Below are 23,972 nucleotides of genomic sequence, written 5' to 3' on the forward strand. Positions count from 1 at the left end.
ATAAATAAGTTCTATTTTTAAATGTATCAAATAAAACCTCAACATACTCCCCCCTTGCGATAATATCGCAAAATAGACAGACAGACAAAAAACTACATATCATATAAAATTACAATTCTTACAACAATACAAATCTAGACGGTTAGGTATTTTGACCAAACGACCAGTGCGTATGACACGAGGCAATGGCTCAAAAATTTTACTTATAGGATCGACACTGTGTGTATTGCTCTTAATTTCTGCAAATTCGCCTGGTTCAACCTCTAACGCATACAACCGCTGTATAGGCCTTATACACTCGCTCTTAGGAGTTTTTAATTTAGCAACTTTTGGACATCCATCAATATCCGGATATATATTTAAAATTACTCCTAATGACCAATATAAACGTTTAATATTATCATATCCGACCAAAATAACATCTCCAATTTTATATGTCTAATTCTTATCTTTACATCCCCTTTGAATCAGAGTGATAAATATTCATTCGAAAATACTGTTTTAAATCGCCACTTAATTTTTTTTATATATCGCCACCGAGATGCTAAGATATTGCCATTCAACTGACTTAGGTTATTTTCATTTTCATTTTCATCGACTTTTAGGAACGTTGCGGGTGTCAAGGTTATTAAACTTCCTGAACTTTCCGCTATATATGTCAATTTCTTCGAATTGATTATATTTTCTATCTCACATAAGATTGTATTGAGTTCACAATAACTTTGTGATGCTTTCCCAAGTATTCTGCATAAAATGTCTTTGACAGTCCTCACCATTCTCTCCCAAAACCCTCCCCACCACGGCGCAGAAGGTGGCATGAAACGCCATTCGATTTTCTGAGTGAGGGTCTGAGAAGAAACCTCTTGCCAATTAATCTCATTTATAATATGGGTAGCACCTCTAAAGTTTGCCCCATTATCACTATAAATTAACTTAACTGCACCTCTTCTAGCTAAAAACTTTCTTAAAGCTATAAGGAAATCCTCATTAATTTGTATAGTATTCTTGAAAAAATTATCTATCTCTTCTTCGCGTTTGATGAGACTTTTCTCTTGTGCGTTATTTTTTATGTCTAACGTTTCTAAATTCCAAAAGTCTTCTACACTATATGAACAAGTCAGAACACTTACAGATTCTGAAGAGCAATACACACCAACCGCGGGCCCTTGTACAGTCCAACCAAGTTTAGTTTTTGTTGCAAAAAGATAGTCATCTACACGTACTGATCGTCCAGTTAACAGGGTACCTAGAAAATCAGAACCAATTAGTAAATCTATTTTAGAAACATCATCTATAGAATCTGTAACAACAACACCTTTATCATTTAATATAGACAAAATATTACTGCCCTTTTTAATATGGGGTATATCACCACATATCGTATTTTGTTCATATGCTCTAACATAACATTCATATGTGTCATCTAAACTTCTGACATTTAAATTATAAATTCTATACATTTTTTTTTGTGTCGTAGCTCCACCAAACAAATTTTGACTCATTTCTTTCATACCACATGCTTTTAATTTTAGTCTAGAAGCAACATCTTTAGTAACAAATGTTTGTTGGGCACCACTATCCAGAAGAACTCTTACTGTGATATTCTCATCTCCATTACAGATTTTTACTCTTAGAGTTTGTAATAACACTGTTTTATTATTTGAAAGGTCACTCTGATTTAGTACCGACTGAGATTCTTGTGACGTACTAGCAATGGCGGTGCCTGCAATTGACTTTTTTATATCATTGCACATTAATGGAAAATGTCTTTTGGTGCAGATAACACATTTAGGATACTTCCTACATCGCTTGGCAGAATGTCCAATGTTAAGACATATATAACAAGCATTCTTCGATTTTAAAAATTCTTTTCGCTCTTCTAAATTTTTACCAATTGCACTAGCACATTCTGAGCTAGTATGTGACAGTCTATCGCACCAAATACAAGTTTTTTCCTTACGATCGTATTGGTTACCTTCACCTAATCTTTTCTTAGTATTTATTATGCGTTTTTAGCATGCAGCAGAAGATATATTAAAATCTTGTCTACAATAGTTATCTAAACCTTTGAAGCGAGATAAACGTATTCTTTCTTCTGACTCGACTTCCGACTTGACAAAATTCAATAGTCTAGATAATGGACTAAATTTTTCATTACCTCTATCATTTGCCTGAGATCTGTTCCACGCCTTCAACGTCTCTTCTGGTAAAGCAGATTCTACTAACGGCAATAAAAATGCGGAATATTTTTCTTGGGTTACTCCCATAGATTCTAGTGCTAATATTTGTGTCGTCAGAGAATCATATAATCTACGAATTGATCCCTTCTGTACACCTTTAGCTTGCGCCAGAACAAGATTAGTAATTCCCTCACATAGTATTCTATTATCATTTCGTCTTTCGCAAATCGATATTTAAGTTGCTCTATAGCAATACTATAATTCTCACCTGATGGTGGGAAACTTTCTAAAAATTCTCTAGCTACCGACCCTACTTCCATGCATTGGAGCAGATAGTGAAATTTGTCATCATCATCAATCTGGTCATCCATATGTATCTTTTTGAACTGAGACCAGAATTTTAACCACGTTTTTATCTCACCATTATATAACTCCAACCTGGGTAGTTTAAAGTGTCGGTTACCATTGGTTCTCAACGACAACTGCTCTGCCTCCATTTCTTTAACAGTAGATTTTGCAGAAGAAATAAAAGTTTTACTTGCCTTTTGTTTCAACATATAATAACGTGATTCGTAGACATCCGCTTCTACAATATCTTTGTCGAATGTCTCTTCATCACGACTGTCATCGTCGAGCCAAATACTTACAACTTTATTTTGTACTAGAGTGAGGTCTTCAAACAACTTATTCAGTTTTTCAAACTCGGCTGGAATAAATTCGTCGCAACTATCCAAAAGCGTTTCCAGTTTTTGAGCACATAATGTAAATTTGCGACGAGCTAATATCCTCTCCGCCTTTGCTCTATCCATATTTATCTGCACGGTCGCCAGTATGTGAAGGGTTCGTTGGATAAAACAATAAAAATATGAGATACTGAATAAAGATATATAATATTGTTCCCTAGTACAAAAATAGATGTTTTAAAAGGGTAATGACGTTTCTCTAATAAACAAATACACATTGATATAACAAGAAAAATAAATAAGTTCTATTTTTAAATGTATCAAATAAAACCTCAACAATAATAATTAATTAATACATAATACATAATTATTACATAAGGTTTCAATTATGGACCCTGTTGGGCACAGCAAGCAGGAGAGAGGAGGACAACACTTTTTTCACTTTCGAAATAGTATATCACGATAGGTACGTATTTTCTGTATTATTATTATTATTCATTATTTAAGTATTGGTGTGTATCTATTCATGTCGTATTTGTTATTAGTATTATATAGTTATTTAAGCTTTAATATATTCTGTAGTTTATAATTATTTATATTCATATTGTAAAATTAATCAATAAATAGTTTAATAATAAAATTGCAGCAATGTCAGTTTTAGCTATGTCTTATATATAATTATGTGTATATATATATATATATATATATATATATATATATATATATATATATATATATATATATATATATGTGTGTGTATATAATATATATAGCGTTGTTTAGATCAATTATTTAAATAAATAAGTTTAATACTGGCGACTAAAAAATACATGCGTTGACATACTAAGGAAAAAATAACAAAAAAAAAATTTCAAATTAAAAATATTCATCTATCCAGAATATCGCTGTTTATTTATTATAAAATCAATTGAATAAATAAAATAGTTCCTCAAGATCCTCGTTCAGGCTTTATCTTACAGATGTAGCATAAACTGTTAGTTTTATCGTGTACTTGAAGACTTTGTACAAAAGTCGTTTGCTTGGGCAGCTCAGTTGTGTTTGCATAGATGTGTTTCTGGGTATATTGCTAGCAATAAGATTCTCAGTCTCCATTACTAACAATCCCTTTCCCCCCGTCAGGTTGAACTTTGCGCGGGCTCTCTGATATTCATCGTGGTCATCATCATCATCCTCTAGAAATGGAAAGATGGCAAAGTAACCTCGGCAAAGGTGGGGGAAAGGGACTGAATAATTCGGAATATCAGTCCCATTGCTAGCAATGTACCTTGTCAGATCGACCTCCCCGTGGTTCACCTGGAAAACATCGTAATGAATTCCACGTGCATTCATCACGATGGGCTAACTGATCTACCCTTTCATCCTCACCTATCACTGGTGCCTCTCCAGCGTATATCGCTAGCGCAGGCGGTGTTACCATTCCAATATCATCCATTAAAAGAATTCCGGCCAAGGCACAGTCGGCCGAAATTCAGAGCCACAGGAAACGAAACTCTTTTCGACCAGTACACAAAAACATACGTATACTTTTATTGTCAGTGCCCGAACATTATAACAAACAAAAAAAAAACAAATTCTATCAGACATCCAAAGGTTGATTGCAAGAGATCTCTTTTATGGGATAAAGTCCACCATTGTACTCATTCTTTTCTTAAAAACTCTGCGTCCTATAATTTAAGACTTTAATGTACAATAAATCATCCCAATCATCTGGACGAGTGGCGGTCTTCCACCGTGCGTTTTTCAAGGCACTTTCTTCCACGCACAACCATTCTTTGGAATCAACTTCCAGCAGCAGTATTTCCGAACCGATACGACAACATAACCTTCAAGGAAAGAGTATATTCCTTTTTAAAAGGCCGGCAGCACACCTGCAATGCCGCTGGTGTTATGGGTGATCATGGGCGGCGGTAGTCACTTACCATCAGGTGAGCCGCATGCTCGTTTGCCCCCTGTGTTGTAAAAAAAAAAGTGTCACAAACAAACTTCAATCATATTTGTTTTTTTTTTTTTAATAATCAATTTTTTAATAATCAGTTTACTCACCAAGTGTTATTTAATGAGGCGATAGTTAACTCATAAATACGAGACAATGCTTAACAATCGGTTGCTAATTAAATATTAACATATAATAACGCATCGCGTCGAATGTCAACATGCAGTCGTGACATTTTATCATCCACTTATCACAATATGGCGGACAAGGCTATAAGTGCAATTCAGGCCTGTTTGTTGTTACGACAGGAAAGATTACATACACTTCCTGACTTCCTGGTTGCGGCCCCGGCGCGGCGCGGCGTGCGACCGTGACCTGACCAGCCCTGACTTCTCTATATGCAATAACAGCAATCGATTCAGTTATCGCCTATAATATATCTAATCTTATTATAATAATATAGTGAGAAACGCCCATTGCGTGAACCGCACGCTAAATTATATTCAAGCTAAAAATGACAATGGGAAATATTTTTGTGATTTCGACAATATTTTTAGTAATTTATAAGGGATTGTTAGTAATCTCTAACCTATATAATCTTTATCCTAAATCTAGACCTCCTACTTTTTTTAATGTTCTTAAAAAAAGATCCAACAGTATGAAGAAGTACCTCTGTCCCATTCGTGTTTCTACCGTGAAGCAGTTGTGTTTGCATGGCTGTGTTTCGGTTTGAAGGGTGGGATATGACGTGAATTTACTGGGTACAGAGGAATAACACCTGAGTCCTCAGGAATGGCAACGCATGGAAGGTATCATGGGCGAAACAATATACTCTGTTATGTCCATGGTACTGCTCATCTCTATAGGCGACGGTTACCACTTTCCATCAGGTGGGCCGTCAGCTTGTTTGCCATTCTAAGTTGTATAAAAAAAAACCTATTGCATAACTTACAAACCTCGACATACCATCTAGTAATACACAATTAATATGTATGATCGAGTAAAAGCAAACATATTAACAGCCTCCGTTCGCGCTAAACTAACGTTAACACGAGATCGCAATTCTTACATGTGCTTCAGCTCGATTCAAATATTTATTTACCTAAATACAAGTACACACTCTATATTCCCTTGAACACTCCTGTTAAAAAAATCATATCAGTGTTAACAAAAATCAACGCTAATAACACGGCATAAAGTTTCCTTTTAAGTGATAACCTTTTAAGTGATACCAAAAGAAAGTTCTCGTTTTACAAGTATTTTTTTTATAGTTTTTTTTTTAATGGATGGATGATAATTATCGTATAACCTGACGGGGCACCAGTACATGATGACAGGTAAGAATGAAAAGGCAGGTCAGTTAGCCCATCGTGATGAATACACCTGGAATTCAACACAATGGTTTTCAGCCGGACCACGGGGAAGTCAACCTGCCAGGGTATATTGCTAGCAATGAGACTGGTATTTTTTTTTATACAACTTAGTATGGCAAACAAGCTGACGACCCACCTGATGGAAAGCGGTAACCGTCTATAGACATGAGCAGTACCATGGACATAGAGTATTGTTTCGCCCATGATACCCCCCCCCCCGCCCCCCATGCGTTGCCATGAGACTCTGGTAAAGTCAAACCGAAACACAGCCATGCAAACACAACTGCTTCACGGTTGAAACACGAATGGGACAGAGGTACCCAAGCAATCTTCAATTTGATCAAGCAATTTGACTTTTGTACAAAGTCTCCCTCTGGTAAATAATGTATTAATAATTTAAAAATGTGTTTGCTATAATTTCAGTTTTTAAATCTGTAAGCAAAACTGATTATTAGTCCGCGTTACCAACAATCCCCCTCGCCCCAAGTTACTGTGTTACCTATTATTCGAAGATTTTAGTTTCACGAACAGAACTGCTATTTGGATTGTTGTACTTACTTACTCATGGGCATGGACAGGATATTTTGCTAGGCACAAAGACATAAGACCTACCTGGGCTCTATAGGTAAAAGATGATGTTTTATTGGAAGACAGAGGAAGGATGAATCGATATCATAGAAATAGCAGGAGAAAATTGGACGAGTGTTGCTACAAATTCAGATGAATGGAATATGATGGAGGAGGCTTTTACCCATGAGGGAGTATAATCCCCAATTTTATGTGATTTTTACAAATAAATTGTTAAAAAAAATATTAATATTGTAAAAGCATTGAAAGCTGCTAAAGTAAGTTAAGAGAGGGGCTGGTTGGAAACCAACGCTGTCTAGCTGTATACATTGCACTGGGACACTCACAGCATCAGCTGAGCCAGTTCCTTTTGCCTAACATGAGACACTTCTTATATACAATACACTATATACTAGCGACCTGGTACGTGCTTCGCTACGTATAAAGTGAAATAATAAAACTTTTAAATGATCGCATGAATGACATAACATCATGAATGACATAGCAACATGCTTGTACTGTCAACACTGAAAAAAGTTTCAATTTGACAGCACAATCCCCATCTTAACAAAAGTTTGAATTTGGAACAAAAATCCCCATTAACAAAATGATCCACCATTTATTGAATTCTTTTGTTACAAAAAATGTGATAAATGAAGAACCGATCGACTAATTTTGTGCAAACTTGACATAAACCATCTACTAAATAGTCCGAACAAAGCCTAAACATTTGGTTTGGATAGGTGAGCCCGTTCTTGAGTTATAAAATTACAACGAAAAGTGGCATTCATTTTTATATATAATTTATAGATTTTCTGTTATAACTACATATGTGTTTTTCCAGCAATAAATATGTTCTATTCTATTCTAAAGTATGGCATATAATGCTACAATAATACTTACTATAATTTTATGAAAACAAGAATAAAACATATAAAGGCGGCCCAAATAACCATCATACTATGTGCAGTTACATAAGTTAACGTTCCCAATGCACCGCCGAATCAAATGTTTATTATATAACCGGCTAATTTAACTGCCATTGTGTTATATGTAGAGCGGCGCAACTATTGCCCGCTGTGTGTTGTACACGCGACAACGGTAAACCTCCGCAATATAAGATGTATTCGTAGTGCATTTTTTTTAAGTGACGTCGTAAAGTTTCTTGGCTTTATTGTTTCGTATAAGTTACACGATACAGATCTGTTTGTTGTAATAAGAGAAAACAAAATGACAAATTATTTATTTTCCTTTATTCTTTATTGTACACAAAACATACTGTTAATCACAATTCATTATAAACATAATGTACAAAGGCGAGCTTATCTCTAATAAGAGATTTCTTCCAGCAAAACCTTTTCATGTAGATTGTGTTATTTTAAAAATAAAAATAGGCAAAATAGTTTTAATTTACTTTTGACCTTGTAAATATAGACAGTATAATACGAAGCGTTTTTCAATTGATGGAGGGATTTGGAGGAATGGCCAAAATCCAGTGACAGTGTTGCCACTTTTACTGTGATGTTTCCATACAAAAACATTCTGTTAAAAATTATTAATTATACGTTAAGATGACATATAAGTTTGGATTTTAACAATTTTTATAACAGCAGAAAATACTTGAGTTTATTTATTATTTATGGAAGAAAATGTAACAACTTTTTATTTAACCATTCCTGTTCTTAATTCAACTGCACAATAAATTCCCATCTACCCATTAACCAAATTTTAAATTACACCAACATAACTGTAAAAAGCGCATTCAATTTTTTTCCTAATGTGTACGTGTACGACGCACCTTTTTAGTTTCTTTTTTAATTTTATTAAAAAGATGTTTTGTTTATAATTTGAAATCTGTGTCAGTTTTTTGTTTTGGTTCGCTTTTTTACTCCGTTTTATTTGCTTTGTATATTTTTTATATATTTATATTATCTTTCTAAAACACCACGTTTCTATACCAGCATACAGTCCTTTCGTCCACATTTTTAGAGATTGCAAACAACCCTTAAGTAATCGTTGATCAGTACATTCAAGTATTTCTAAGGCGCGCTCATCACTAGCGCCACGCTTTTCATATTTCATAATACCTATAGAATCGAGACGATATTGCATTTTAATTATATTTTCTCAAACATGCTTGGAAATGTGAGCATTATTTTGACAATCTTCTTCGAGATAAATCAAAATTGCCGTACTGGCCAAGATACATGCGGGCAGCGGCCGGCAAAAGTTGTATGAAAATCCATATCTGTCGTGTTTTGCGACCAGATAAATTACTATGTAAACTCATATCTGTCCTGTAATTTAAAAATGGAATGACCTTTTATTTCGAAACATGGCTACCAAGGAGATAACTAATACAAGGTTTTATTTAAATTTCGAACTGGCTTGCAAATAGAAAGCTGTTTATTGAAAAGAAAAAACAAGGGAATATTATGGCGCGTAAAAATTATTATTGTTCGTTATTCGTCATTGAATTTAAAAAGTAAAATTGTGTTTTTGATTTCCGCGCATTCTTTGAGAAAAGTACTATACAAGCCTTGGCCACAACTAGGCATTGATGGACTCACGTATGTGTGCCTCGGCTACACCTCGGCTCACATTTGTACGTTCGTCCATCAATGCCTCAGTTGCTGGCCGCTGCAGTAATGTACTATTTCTATAGGCGCATCACTACCCACATTGCAATCACACACATTATTTACAAAATGAACAACAGTGTAAACAAATAGATATAACAACATATCAAAAATTCTAGAAATCCTTGTTTTGGCTTCTAGGGCTCTTATTAACCCCTGTCATATTAATTATACTTAAATATCTTCCATGTACATAATTTTATTATAGTAATAATATATATTCAATACTCAGACATCGAAATACATACATTGAATCGTTAAATCTATAATCGATGCGCGATGGCTGATTGACCTTGCATAATCGAGTTAATATAGCGAATAACGAATATTAAATAATCGTTACTGCATCGATTAGGTAACGATTGTATGGTTGAGAGAGCAAATCGTACCACCGAAAGTACTTGAGGTAGGTTCACGGTGTGCCAATAATAACTTGCGGTTTCTTCTAAATAATGTGACGTAAAAACATTTTAGAGGGCCTACCATGAAATGTTTTCCGAAATTTCGGAGCTTAACGAAACAGAAATTTGATGTTAAAATTACACAATATATGCCGTTTGGAAATATTAAAAATGTTAAAATATTGTTTTCTTGGACGTTTATGATAAGATGTATGACGAACGAAATGTTAAACTCCATTTATTGGTCCGGCTTTGGTATAAACAAAAACACGAAATTGAGTCCGAAATTTCGGAATTTAATTTTTTATTTAACTATCTAATGCTATTATTATACCAGCCGTTAACTGTCCACTGTTGAACATAGGCCTTCTCTATAAAGGAAGTTTTGCCAGTAATTGCCACTCTTGGCAGACGGGTTGGCAAAAGCAGTTAGGCTTTGGTGATGTTTTAAGAGGGACGCTGCTGCCTATCCCTCGACCTATCTTTTAAAGCTTTTTGGTGTACAACCTTTTTGTTACCTTTAAAATAATAGAAAAAAAAAATTGTTCTTTTTTTAAATTTAAACGGAGAACACTGCCATGATTTGTGCAAATTTTGCTTAACGACATCTTGTCAAGAATTATATTTCGTTATCGCAACCGAGCAGATCATTCTCTATTACTGGATTTAGATTTACCAACACAGATACAAATTTAAAAATGTCAAAAAAATTATATATTTTATATATACTTTAAACATTTACAAAGAGAATGAACGCAGTCTAAATCAACTATATATAGTTAAAATGTTATTAAAAATACTTGTACTTTGTTTTACTGCTATATTAAAATGATTTTATAATTTATACACGCGACCGGTTTCGAAATTTCATCTTTAAGTGTGTTTATAAAAATTAAAACAATAAGGTATATGTGGGTACTTTAAAAATCTTAAATGCATATTACAACATACTATACGTCTACGCAGTGTAAATTTACTTTTTTATTTTTTAAACTTTAATACACTTGGTGCAAATGGCGGGTTTAACACCATATGGCATTATCTGCCAGCCGACGGTAGACAGGAATAACAGAAAATATAGTTAACAGTGCAAAGTAATGAACAAATAAATAGAAAAAATACACAAAACACAGTAATTTAAATCAATTAGACAATTTTTTGTTGTCATATGTAAAATTTTTCATTACAGTAGAATACAATGGAAAATTATATTTACTTTGAATAGCTAATGACAAAGTTCTTATACGATACATAAACAATTCCATATTACAGCTAATATTAAGCTAATAATAAAATTAAAATTTAAGTCTTTTTTTTTTATTATCTCTTCAAGTATCTAAATCCCGATCACAATTCTACCGTCAATCGGCTGTTTTTACAAAGATTTATTTTTTATTCTTGTTTTCAGTTTGGAGTAGCCATAGTGCGGGAGGAAAGGAATTGTTAGTAATGGGAATCTAGCCCCATTGCTAGCAATCGAAATAAAATCGGGTCGACTTCCACGCGGTTTCGCCTCATTTTTTTATATACAACTTAAAATGGCAAACAAGCTGACGGCCCAACTGGTGTAAAGTGTTACCGTCGCCTATAGACATGAGCAGTATCATGGACATAACAGAGTATACTGTTTCGCCCATGATACCCCCCATGCGTTGCCATTCCTGAAAACTCAGGTGTTATTCCTCTGTACCCTGTAAATTCACTGCTATATCCCACCTTTCAAACCGAAACACAACCATGCAAACACAACTGCTTTACTGTTGAAACACGAATGGGACAGAGGTGCCCAAGCAAACGACTTTTGTACAAAGTCTCCCAAAGATTAATTGACCTGCTTACATCTTCGCCTATCATCCCTCACTGGTGTCCCGTCAGTATCATAATAAGTCATTGTGAATTACATGGTATAGAGGTATAATACGTTTCTACCGTAAAGCGGCTGTGCTTGTATAAATAAAAATAAATAAATAATAAAAAAAAAAAAAAAATTGTAACGCCAGTAGCGCAAAGTGTACATGAAACATAATTCACGCAGCAAACATTTGTAATAAAAACATTATAAATAGACTCGAAAACAGCTCCCAACTTTACTAATGGCGTTAATTCGACAAAAAAAAAAAAACTATAAATTAACTTGATTACTGTATTATTTTTTTTACGGTGGGCGTTATAACGTCAAAGCAAGAATAGATTTTTTTAAATAGGAAACGTTATTGTTTAGAGTAACCTTCGTGATTCGGTAGCAACAAGTTTATCAAAGTAAATATATTGACAATTGGATTAATTTTATTGGGCAGGTAGGGCAGGCATAGGGCATAGGGCATAGGACATAGGGCATAGGGTATAGGGCATAAGACATAGGACAAAGGTCATAGGGCATAGGACATAGGGCATAGGGTATAGGGCATAAGACATAGGGCATAGGAAATAGGGCATAGGACATAGGGCATAGGACATAGAATGAAATAGGACCAATGAAACATGCCTTCCATACTATCGCAGTAAGTCCAGCTGTCTGAATTTTTTTCCCAAATTGAATGTTTAGTTCGCGAAATTTCTGTCTTCATGTATTATATTGCTGGGAAGGAAGGAATTTTTAGTAATGCAGACTACCAGTCCCATTGCTAGCAATATACCCTGTTAGATCGACCTCCCTGGGCCCTCCCTGAAAACCATCGTGCTGATTTTCAGATGTATTTACACAATGAGCTAACTGAGCTACATTTTCATCCTCACCTATCATCTCTTATACCGTCAGCGCAGGCAGAGTTACTATTCCATTACCATCCATTAAAATAAATATATTCTACACTAACTTTTTTTTATACAACTTAGAATGGCAAACAAGCTGACGACCCACCTGATGGAAAGTGGTAACCGTCGCCTATAGACATGAGCAGTACCATGGACATAACAGAGTATACTGTTTCGCCCATAATACCCCCCATGCGTTGCCATTCCTGAGAACTCAGATGTTATTCCTCTGTACCCTGTTAATTCAAAATCAGTTAAATTAATATTGTTTAATTAAAATTTAATTTAATTAAAATAATATTGCTTTATTGTTTAAATTAATATTTTTAATTAAAATTTACTTTAAATAAAATAATATTGTTTAAAAATAAATAAATAAATATTTTTTTGCAAATTATTCAAAACCACTAATTGAATTTAAAAATATTTATAAAATACATTGTAGCTAAAGTAATTCTACATATTTTGATATTTCTTACAACATTCTAAGTGAAAAATTTAACAAGATATGGAACAGGCTTGGTTTCATCGTCACCTATCATCTCTCACTGATGCCGGTGCCCCGCCAGCGTATACCGACAGTGCAGGAGAGGCTACAATTTCATTTTCACCCATAAAATAAAACACGTTTCCTTTAAGATCTCGCTCCATAAACCTTGAACGTCGTCTCGTCGTTTCCCACGAAGATTTGGCGATTCGAGACCCACAAGGTCGGCTACAATCGACTCGGTGTGACCCTGTGACCCTATATCAAAAACACGCTTAAATACTAACGGGTTGATTTAAAAGAAATTAAAATAATCGATTGCCCATATCGATAATTATATGAGTAAGAATCATCGACCATGCGCTGTAATTATGCAGTTGGTTCGAATCAAACATTATTCTTATACCATAGATGCGCTATAGCATAATGGCTGCGGTAGAATGCATATACCCTTAGTAAAATATCGAATTAAATTTTAATTTAACTATTAAATTGGTAATTGCTATATCCAAAGTATGAATTAGACAATAAATAATGCCCTTTTATTTACCATAAAATGTACAGCTAAAACTTATACAGCCTTTTATTTATTTATTTAATTTTTTTTTTATGGGTGAAAATGGAATGGTAACCCCGCCTGCGCTAACGGGACACGCTGGCGGAGCACCAGTGAAGGGTGATCGATGAGAATGAAAATAGGTCAGTTAGCCCATCGTGATGAATAATCAGGAATTCACCATGATGGTTTCCAGGGGGAACCGCGAGGAGGTCGACCTGGTCGGATATATTGCTAGCAATGGGATTCTCAGTCCTCCATTACTAAAAATCCCTTTCCTCTCATTTATTTCATATTGCATTCCATAATATAATTAGTAGATAACATTTCAACTTCAATTATGGACCCTGTTGGGCACAGCAAGTACGAGAGAGGAGGACAACACTTTTTTCACTTTAGAAATAGTCTAAGGATCTGTTACAATATTATCCATTCATTGAAATTGCTCTTACCACAGATCTCTTACTTACAATAGTACAAACCAATTAAGTTTAGAACTCCCTTCACGATCACATTTTTCCTTCTTACCTTCCTATAATTCTTCCACGTTTAAACGCGGTGTGACCACTTGTAAGCTATCAAGACGATTATGTCTAACATAGCTTGTTTTTTTTTATACCACTGAGGTGGCAATCAAGCATACCGCCCGCCTCATGGCAAGTGATTACCGTAGCCTATGAACGCCTGCAATACTAGGGGAAAACAGTTGCTACAGTGGTGACTCTCATATTTGGACCATTGTTATTATACCTACTTTACTTAAGAGTCGAGGGATGGGCAACAGCCTCTCTTCCAAAGCATCACCGAAACCTAAAGGCAGTTGCTAACTCACCTACCAAGATATTGACAAAACTAAATGGAGAAGATCCATATTCAGCAATGAACAGATACGTCTACTTATTTCTCGGTTTACCCAATAGTTGACTGATAGAGAACACCGTCCGGTGTTTTTTTTTTGATGGGTGAAAATGGTATGGTAACCCCGCCTGCGCTAACGGGATACGCTGGCGGAGCACCAGTGAAGGGTGATAGATGAGAATGAAAACAGGCCAGTTAGCCCAACATGATGAATTCATCAGGAATTAACCATGATAGTTTCCAGGGAGAACCGCGAGGAGGTCGACCTGGTTGGGTATATTGCTAGCAATAGGATTCTCAGTCTCCATTACTAACAATCCCTTTCCCCCACCGTCCGGCGTTAGGTCTGCCAAATATACGTACAGTTTCACTATGCATTAAAGTTTAATTAAATAAATAATGGCTAATATGACCTACTGGGGGGGAAGGGATTGTTAGTAATGTGAACTACCAGTCCCATTGCTAGCAATATACCCTATCAGATCGACCTCCCCGTGGTCCCCCCTGGAAACCATCGTGCTGAATTCCAGGTGTATTCATCACGATGGGCTAACTGACCTGCCTTTTCATTCTCACCTATCATACCTCATTGATGCCCCGCCAGCGTATACCATTAGCACAGGCGGGGTTACCATTCCATTATTACAAATAAAAAAAAAATAACCTCTTTACATCAGATAGGGTGTGGTCACTTCGACGAGTTACCTAAAAAACCCTGTCAATAAAAAATTGGGTATTTTATTAATAGGGTTACCGCCTTTTCTGCCGGTGCAAGTCAAGGTTGGTACTGGTACAAGGTTCCACCAGATGTCCACCTTCAAACTTCCGAGTAAACAAGTATGCTTAATTGCAAATAGCAATTATATATGTTAGTCATAATACTTATACGTAATAGTAAATGTTAACGGATCATATGTGAAGGGCAGACGTTGAAGATGGCAGAAACCAGTCAAGATACAAAGTCAAGTGGCTCCGATAGATTTAATATTTACTAAGGTGACCAACTATACTCATTTACTGAGTTTTGTACACTTTTATTCGCAAACCGTACTCTTTTCAAATCATGTACTGTGAACGTACTCATTTGTACAATTTTATACTCATTTGTATTTTTAAAACATTCTTTTAGATTCAATTTTATTAATTAAATTTTTATAATTATTTTGACAGTGATTTATTTATTTATTGATTTATTTACACATATATTAAACAAACTTTTCATTTAAATAATATCATTAGTTAAATAACACTCAGGTTGTGGAATGAGCTCCCTGACGATGTTTTCCCAAGAGACTACAGCATGGGGGGTAAAGAGGTTTCTTCAGAGTCGGCAACGCACGCGTGTCGCACACCTCTGGTGTTGCAGGTGTTCATAGGCTTCGGTAACCACTTACCATCAGGTGGGCCGTATGCCTGTTTGCCACCACAGTGGTATAAATATTAGAATTTCATTAGAATTTTAGTAGAACATATCCCACGTGAAAATTTAAAAGTTTTAATAGATAATTTCCTTATGTTGTCCACTACGCATTAATGCTGCTGTTGAAAGGGTATTTTTCACTAGGGAATGATTATTGGAGCGGTGAGAAGTCGCAACATTCTGTAAAAACATTATCTGCCGTCTTAACAGTCAAATTTAATATGCAAAATGAAAGTTGTTCGGATGTGGCTACATTATTAGACGAACATCCTCATTTAGTAAAAAAAACCCCACTCCGAAGAAAAATATGTTTTCAAAAGAAAATAAAGTATTTATCGTTTTTTTTTTCTTTTTTTCACCTATGAAATACTTGCAAAGTGTACTCTTTTTGAACAAAAAATACTTGCTCACCTTATATTATATATTGTAGATAGAGCATCAAGCCTCAAAAACAGGTCAACTTTTTGTCAGCTAATTGTGAAATTAGCTGTCTCGTTTTTTTTTAATCATTGTTCTATATACGTACGTATTAAATGTATCTTGATATATTATAATATTTATTAAACAAAATGAGTGTTAGCGCATTAAAAGGATGCAGAAATTATAAGACAAAATAAATTTAAAAAGAAGTTATAAAGGAATCACTCATCACTATTTATCAAACAAAATTGTATAATCCTCAGGAATGGCAACGCATCAGGGGGGTATCATGGACGAAACAGTATACTCTGTTATGTCCACGGTACTGGTCATGTCTATAGGCGACGGTTACCACTCTCCATCAGGTGGACCGTCCACTTGTTTGCTATTCTAAGTTGCATAAGACAATTTAAATTTCGCCTGTCTAATAGTAACCTCACATCATCCGATGTTAATCTATACCTACTAATGTATAAAGCGAAAGAGTGTGTTTATTCAAATCTGCTAATATCTGTTACTACCAGTCAGCTTTTTCTTTATACCACTGAGGTGGCAAACAAGCATTCGGCCCACCTGATGGTAAGTGATTACCGTAGCCTATGAACACCTGCAATACCAGAGGTATTACGCGTGCGTTGCCGATTCTGAAGAAACGTCTTTACCCTCCTTTTGAAGAACCCCATGCCGTAGTCTCTTGGGAAAACCTCGGCAGGGAGCTCATTCCACAACCTAAGTGTTCGTGGGAGAAAACATCTCTGAAACCGCGCAGTACGCGACCATTGAGGCTGTAGGACATGACGATGATGTCGATGTCGTCCCTGTCGATGGCGAGCCGTGATGATTTTCTTTTTTTATTTATGACACAAGAGGCAAACGAACACGCGGCTCACCTGATAGTAAATGACTAAAGTTTGATAAATTATTTTCACCTTTGATAACTCATTTCTTGACGAAGGTCATAGGCTATTCACCATCGTAATACAAGCACGAGCGACGTCACAGTACACAACTAGCTACCTATGTGAATTTTCCACAAGAGATTTTCAAAATCTCTATACGATAATTGATTTAAATAAGTTATTGGCGCTTGCTAATTATAGTTCTAAACGATATTCACTATTTTATCTCTGACCGCCTGAGACGCGTCAAGGTCTTGCGAATATCATTAGATAAATGATATTTCACTTGAGAAAATGTTTTGATGAAACAATAGATATATCTTCTGACAGTTAATAAATTATACAATTGTTAATTATCAAGTTTTTTTTTTTATACAACTTAGAATGGCAAACAAGCTGACGGCCCACCTGATGGAAAGTGGTAACCGTCGCCTTTACACATGAGCAGTACCATGGACATAACAGAGTATACTGTTTCGCCCATGTTACCCCCCATGCGTTGCCATTCCTGAGGATTCAGGTGTTATTCCTCTGTACCCAGTAAATTCACGCCATATCCCACCCTTCAAACCGAAACACAGCCATGCAAACACAGTGCCTAATGAGAAAAGTTTTGCATTGTTAACACTGAACTGCTTTTAAATGACTCACAAAAAAAAAATAGAGAATTCCATCGCTCACCATCGACAGGGAATTATTTCAGTATTTACGAAGTGATTTTAAACAATACAGCATTAATTTTTATCCAATTAAGTGCCTTAAATCGCCTTAAGTCGCGTACAGTGCGGTATCAAAGCAGTTTCTTCCCGCGAATGCTCAGGCTGTAGAATGAGCTCCTGCCGAGATTTTTCCTAGAGACTACAGTAAGGAGTTCTGCAAAAAGGTCGTATTTTTTTTAATAGGTAAAAATGGAATGGTATCCCCGCCCGCGCTATCGATATACACCGACGAAGCACCAGTGGAAGATGATAGGTGAGAATGAATACAGGTCAGTTGGCTCATCATGATGAATTCGACAAGAATTAACCATGATGGTCTCCAAGGGGAACCACGTGGAGGTCGAACTACGAGGATGTATTGCAAGCAATGGGGCTATTAGATCTTATTACTAACAATACCTTTCCCTCCAAAAGGGCGTATAAAGTTGAGTATGAAACGCACATGTCACATTCCTGATATTGCAGGCGTTCATAAGCTGCATTGACAGTTTACCGTCACACGGGCTTGTATCCATGATGCCACCTTCGTGACATAAAAGAAATAATCTGAAGTCTGTTTGTTGCTGTGTTACCAGATTATATCGTAAATTTTTTATACAACTTAGAATGGCAATGGCAAGCAAGCTGACGGTCCACCTGATGGGAAGTGGTAACCGTCGCCTATAGACATGAGCTGTATCATGGACATAACAGAGTATACTGTTTCGCCCTTGATACCCCCCCCCCCATGCGTTGCCATTCCTGAAGACTCAGGTGTAATTACTCTGTACCCTGTAAATTCACTGCCATATCCCACCCTTCAAACCGAATCACAGCAATGCAAACACAACTGAACCAATTTTAATAATTCCTTTACAATTGTTATGATTTGTTTTCATGTTAAATCTATAATATTAATAATAATCAATAAATTGCAAAAAAAAAAAAAACAAATAAAACAATATAAATGAATTAAAAAAGGTAAAAAAGAATTCTTGTATTACATTATTTATTATTTCCTAATTTGATTATAGGATAACATATTTGATTATTTCCCAATTAATAATTGAAGATTGTGTTAACAAAAAAACCGACTTTAATTGTTGTAACAAAACCAGTTATTTTAATCTAAAAATAGTTTACTCAGATGAATAATTCTCCAAATCGGTTTACAACTAACATAGTTACATGTATGACAACAAACATAAGAAAATATACAACCAAATTGAGAATCTACTTCTTTTTGAAGTCGATTCAAAATAGATTTAACCAGAGGGATACTTTGTACAAAAGTCGTTTGCTTGGCCACCTCTGTCCCATTCGTGTTTCAACCGTAAAGCAGTTGTGTTTGCATAGCTGTGTTTCGGTTTGAAGGGTGGGATATGGCGTGAATTTACAGGGCATAGAGGAATAACACCTGAGTCCTAAGGAATGGCAACGCATGAGGGGTATCATGGGCGAAAGAGTATACTTAGTTATGTCCACGGTACTGCTCATGTCTAAAGGCGACGGTTACCACTTTCCATCAGGTGGGCCGTCAGCTTGTTTGCCATTCTAAGTTGTATAAAAAAAAAGATTCTTACATAGGTTGAAATCGATAACAAAGTAGGCTTGAAATTTATCGTTGTTCACCAATTTAATTACCAACTTATGTTTTTTTTTTGCAGAAAATATTCCATTTCACTAGAAAAACACTATTAAAATAATGCTAATAATGGTTGCTATATATCTGTGCGTAATAATAAGGAGACAACTCAATTGGTAACGCATTTAAATAAAAGCTTTTCTTCTGTATTTTGTGATAACGCCCCATTTTAGGGAGAAAAATTGTTAATAACGTTAGCAACGGATCGACCTCACCGCAATTCCCTCAGGAAACCATCGTGGTTAATTCTTGTTGAATTCGTCGGTCATTTGATTTGCTTCCATCTTCACCTATCATCTCTCACTGGTGTACCACCAGCGTGCACCGATAGCGCAGACGGGGTTACCATTTCATTATCACTCATAAAAAAAGCCGCCCTATTTCACAATCTGTCACAGCGTGAGAATCGATCAGTCAAGGCGAACAGCACTCGGACTCGACACAAGCACTTTCCATACTCAAGGTCATAGAATTAAACACGCTTTTCTCAAAAAAAATCTTATATTATCATCTCTATACAGTTAGGACAGCCGGCAAGCACCTTGCGACGTTTCACGTCTATACACAGACAGACAAATCGTGCTTCGAAACAAGCTTCGTACTATAAATATACATAATTTTAGACGCCGCAAATATCATTTTACATATAAAACAACTAATCACCTTATTATTTTACTGTTTGACATAATTACAAAGCTATTTTTTATGTAACTTAGAATAGAAAACAAGCTAACGGCCCGCCTGATGGAAAGTGATTACCATCACCTATAGGGGGCAGAAGGATTGTTAGTAATGGAGTCTAATAGCCCCATTGCTAGCTGAAACGGAGATAATACTTTTAATATGCAATGAGAGGATTTTAGAATGGAAAACTGCAGAAAAGATGGGGAGACAGACATTAGCAAAATGTATTTGAATGTAAAAAACAATATGTCAAAAAAATATATATAAATTTCGAATGACAATAAGAATATAAAAATGTAGCAAGGAGTTCGCTACACTAGCTATATACCTTATCAGGTTGACCTTCACACAGTTCCCCCAGAAAACCATAGTGATTTATTCTTATTGACTTCATCAGTATGGACCAACTTAATCTGCTTCCATCCTCATCTATCCTCCTTCACTGGTGTCCCGCCAGCGTATACCGATAGCATTTCATTATCTACCATCAAGAAAAAAAGAAACTATCGCCCATAGACACATATGCAATATACAATGTTTCATCCATAGCGCCGCTCGTGCGTTACGATTCCCGAGAACTAACGCATTATACCACCATAATCTCTAATTATTATTGTCAACAAATCTAGTACCCAAAAATACTAATATAATAAAAAAAAAATATTAACAATAATGCAATAAATACTCTAAGTAAAATTTGACATATACAAAAATTATAATTGCCTGCAATGTGTTGGAATTTAATCATCAGTAAATTGCTGATAAATTAATGAACAATAAAATTTATTGTTGTATGATATTAATTGTATTAAATTAATACAATTAATAATGTTTACAATTTATAATCCTACTTTTTTCAAACTCTATAAAATTATTTCGACATTAAGTTCATATATAGCTCGTATCTAGGGTATTTTTAGATCAAAAATTGACCCAAAAATAAATTTGCGGCGTCTATTTAAATATACATTTGCTTTATACATAATCGGCTTCATCTATATACATTAGAATTAATTGTAAAAGTCACAATTATGAAACCCGCTCACTCTATATACATAAATCACATCAACCTTAAAATAACATTAAAAAAAAAAACCTTAAATGGAAAATAATATGATGGCGCGACTGACTTCGGTTATAATGACTTAAATTAAAAAAAAAAATACAATGCACGGTTAGTTACGCCGTAACGCACCGTGGATCATGTAGCTCTGTCTGGCGAAATGACAGCACCTTTTACTTTGGTGAGCGTTAATCTAATCTCTACACTGTAATAAGTGCATGCGTGTTACGCAAATCTGTATAATACAGCTGCTATATATAGCGGTACGCTCCCATCGCAAAAGGCATAGGAGCCTACAACCACAGAATGTCGATTTTGTATGTCATATTTGTGCTCAAACTCTGACACACATGGAATGAAAACTCAGGCCACGGGCGCGCGCGCACCTCTCAATAAATACGCGATACAATAAATAAATCTAATAAATTACTTTTAAGAAATATTACGAACTAAAACTAAACACAGCTGTGTCTTAACAACTAAATGAGCTTATTTCAATCACATTCGCCACGAGGAGAAGTTCGATCGGTCGACAGTAGGTAACTATATAATTGAAATACAAAAATACGACCGAACGAGCTTCTATTCGTTACACGATAAAAAAAAAGAAAAATCTTAAAATCTAAATCGGCTAGCGGAACACACGCGATCACATAAACAATTCAACATAGCATCGCTTCCTACTACAAAATAGATCGAAAACCGCGCGGCTTCGTGAAAGGCAGTTATCCAACGTGATTAGAAAGGTGTCACGGTTGGCGGGCGCTTTCTAGCGCGAGTACAACGCGAGGTCCGATATTCGCCGCTGGCGGGCGGCGGCGTGGAAGCCGCGCGTACCGTCCGGCACTAGCGGGGTCCGCGGTTCGAAGCGGGGCGCGCACGACAGCCGCCGTCCGCCGCACTCCGTCCCAGACAGCGAACAACCCGATAGTCGCCTCGACAGCCACCCCTCCGCACTGCTAGCGCTCCCAGTGCTCACCTGTGAAGTTCTCCTCGAATTGCAGTAGAACGAGACCCCGGAATCAGAACTATGACTACATGTGGACGGCCGCCGCGGTACCCAAGTCTGGATTTCGGGAGAGCGAGGCGCAAAGAATCCGCTTGAATTCCTCCTGTAGAAGGGTGTCCCATATCTGTAGTCGTACTCTGGTTCTGAGCCGCTACAACATGATGAGTACTCGCACTCGTGACGGCGAGGTGGCGGGCGACGAGCCGGAGCCTTCCTCTTCGGTTCTCGGGGCACACCGTTTAGTTCATATATACGCATACCTTCCTCGTCCGCAGCCTGTAGCCGCAGCGCTTCCCTCGCCGATTCAGACTCGGTAAACTCAACTAACGCACACACACAGTTAACCAAACTCGGGTTTTTGTTAAGAAACTGGCGGACGTCCGCCGGGACCGGGTTGCCGGGTCGCAGCACACGAACTAGAGCAATCTCGCCACAACTCGCGAACAATCTCGATACGTTCTCAACTGTGGGACGATCGATGGGCATCCTGACTGCTACCACTGTCCTAGAGGGCGTAGTCTCGTCGTATGCTGGCAGAGGGTCGATCCTGCGTAACTTCGTACCCGCCTCGTTGATCTCCAATTTGGTGGACCTCTTCAGAGCTTCAGCGACGACTCTCCAGTCTTTCGTGAGATGCTTCACCCGTTTGAAGCTAGATATCAACTTCAAGGAGACATACCCTTCCTTGTTTCGGCGCACATGTTTAAGGAGGAAAGCGTCTTTAGTGATATTGGCATCCGAAAAGTAGAATTCGACCTGCGACACTATCCGGTTGGCGAGCTCATCATCAGGGGGTGTATAGGGAGGTTCCTGGGGCTCGGCGGCGACTTCGCAGCCGGAGTCTTTGCCGCCTCCAGAGCCGGCCTCCGACGCGGTATCGGACAAGTCGGCGTGGTCGTCGGTGGACGGGCGGCGGTCAGAGGCGATGCCCTCGTCGGGCTCGGGTGCGCCCTGGCTGGGAGGGAGCCCCTCCATGTCTGTCGCGCGTGGGGACACCACTATTTCATAACAGAAGCGTGCGTATCGCTCGATGGCGCGGGTCGGACTGCGGGCGCGCGGCGAACATGCACCTCTTTTATAATATCGGGGGGATGACCGGTAAAAGGCGTTCGGAAACGAGATACGAGATGACATTGCAGACTATATGACGCTGCTCATACGTAATTAGTATGTGCACGTGTTTAATAAATGCATTGTGTAGGCAGACGATTCAGAAGTCGGGGTGGCCGCGGTTTGTTTTAAAATTAGGTGCATTCTCACGCGATGCTGCGTTGTTATTGCATATTTATAATGATATTTTGTGCATGCGATCGTGGTTTCTGTTACAGTATGTCTACACATAAATAATTCATGTACAGTGGTACAATTACAGAACAATAAACTAAATGCAATTTAAAAAACCTTGTTCCCTTCATAAATATTTACGTTTGTAGATAAGTATTCTTAATTACTACTTTTTGAAGTACAACTTATTATTATAGTATGAGATGTAGGTTACAGGCGTTTTTGTTGTTTTAATGACAATTAATTAACCGTTTTACATATACATATCTGTCACGCCTGTCTCCCATTAGGGTAGGCAGAAACAATGGAACGCCAAGTGCTTCGATTCAAACAAAACCTCTTTCACTTCCTCCACATTCATCAATCTTTTCATACACGCTCGCCGGTTACGGGTACTT

General features: G+C 36.7%; 2 protein-coding genes across 9 annotated transcripts in view; both read right to left on the minus strand.

The window, feature by feature from the left end:
- Window positions 1–23,972, minus strand: part of LOC113513909 (inaD-like protein) — a 332,239-nt gene that overhangs the window by 183,173 nt on the left and 125,094 nt on the right. The gene's annotated exons all lie outside the window — the stretch shown is intronic.
- LOC113518689 (la-related protein 6) lies at window positions 19,480–23,639 on the minus strand. Its single transcript, XM_026903656.3, has one exon. It carries the CDS (start codon window positions 23,422–23,424, stop codon window positions 22,051–22,053), a length of 1,374 nt encoding a protein of 457 aa, XP_026759457.2. The 5' UTR covers window positions 23,425–23,639; the 3' UTR covers window positions 19,480–22,050.

The sequence above is a fragment of the Galleria mellonella genome, unplaced genomic scaffold, assembly GCF_026898425.1.
Source record: "Galleria mellonella isolate WM207_F2 unplaced genomic scaffold, CSIRO_AGI_GalMel_v1 utg425, whole genome shotgun sequence".
In the NCBI taxonomy this organism is placed as follows: Eukaryota; Metazoa; Arthropoda; class Insecta; order Lepidoptera; family Pyralidae; genus Galleria; species Galleria mellonella.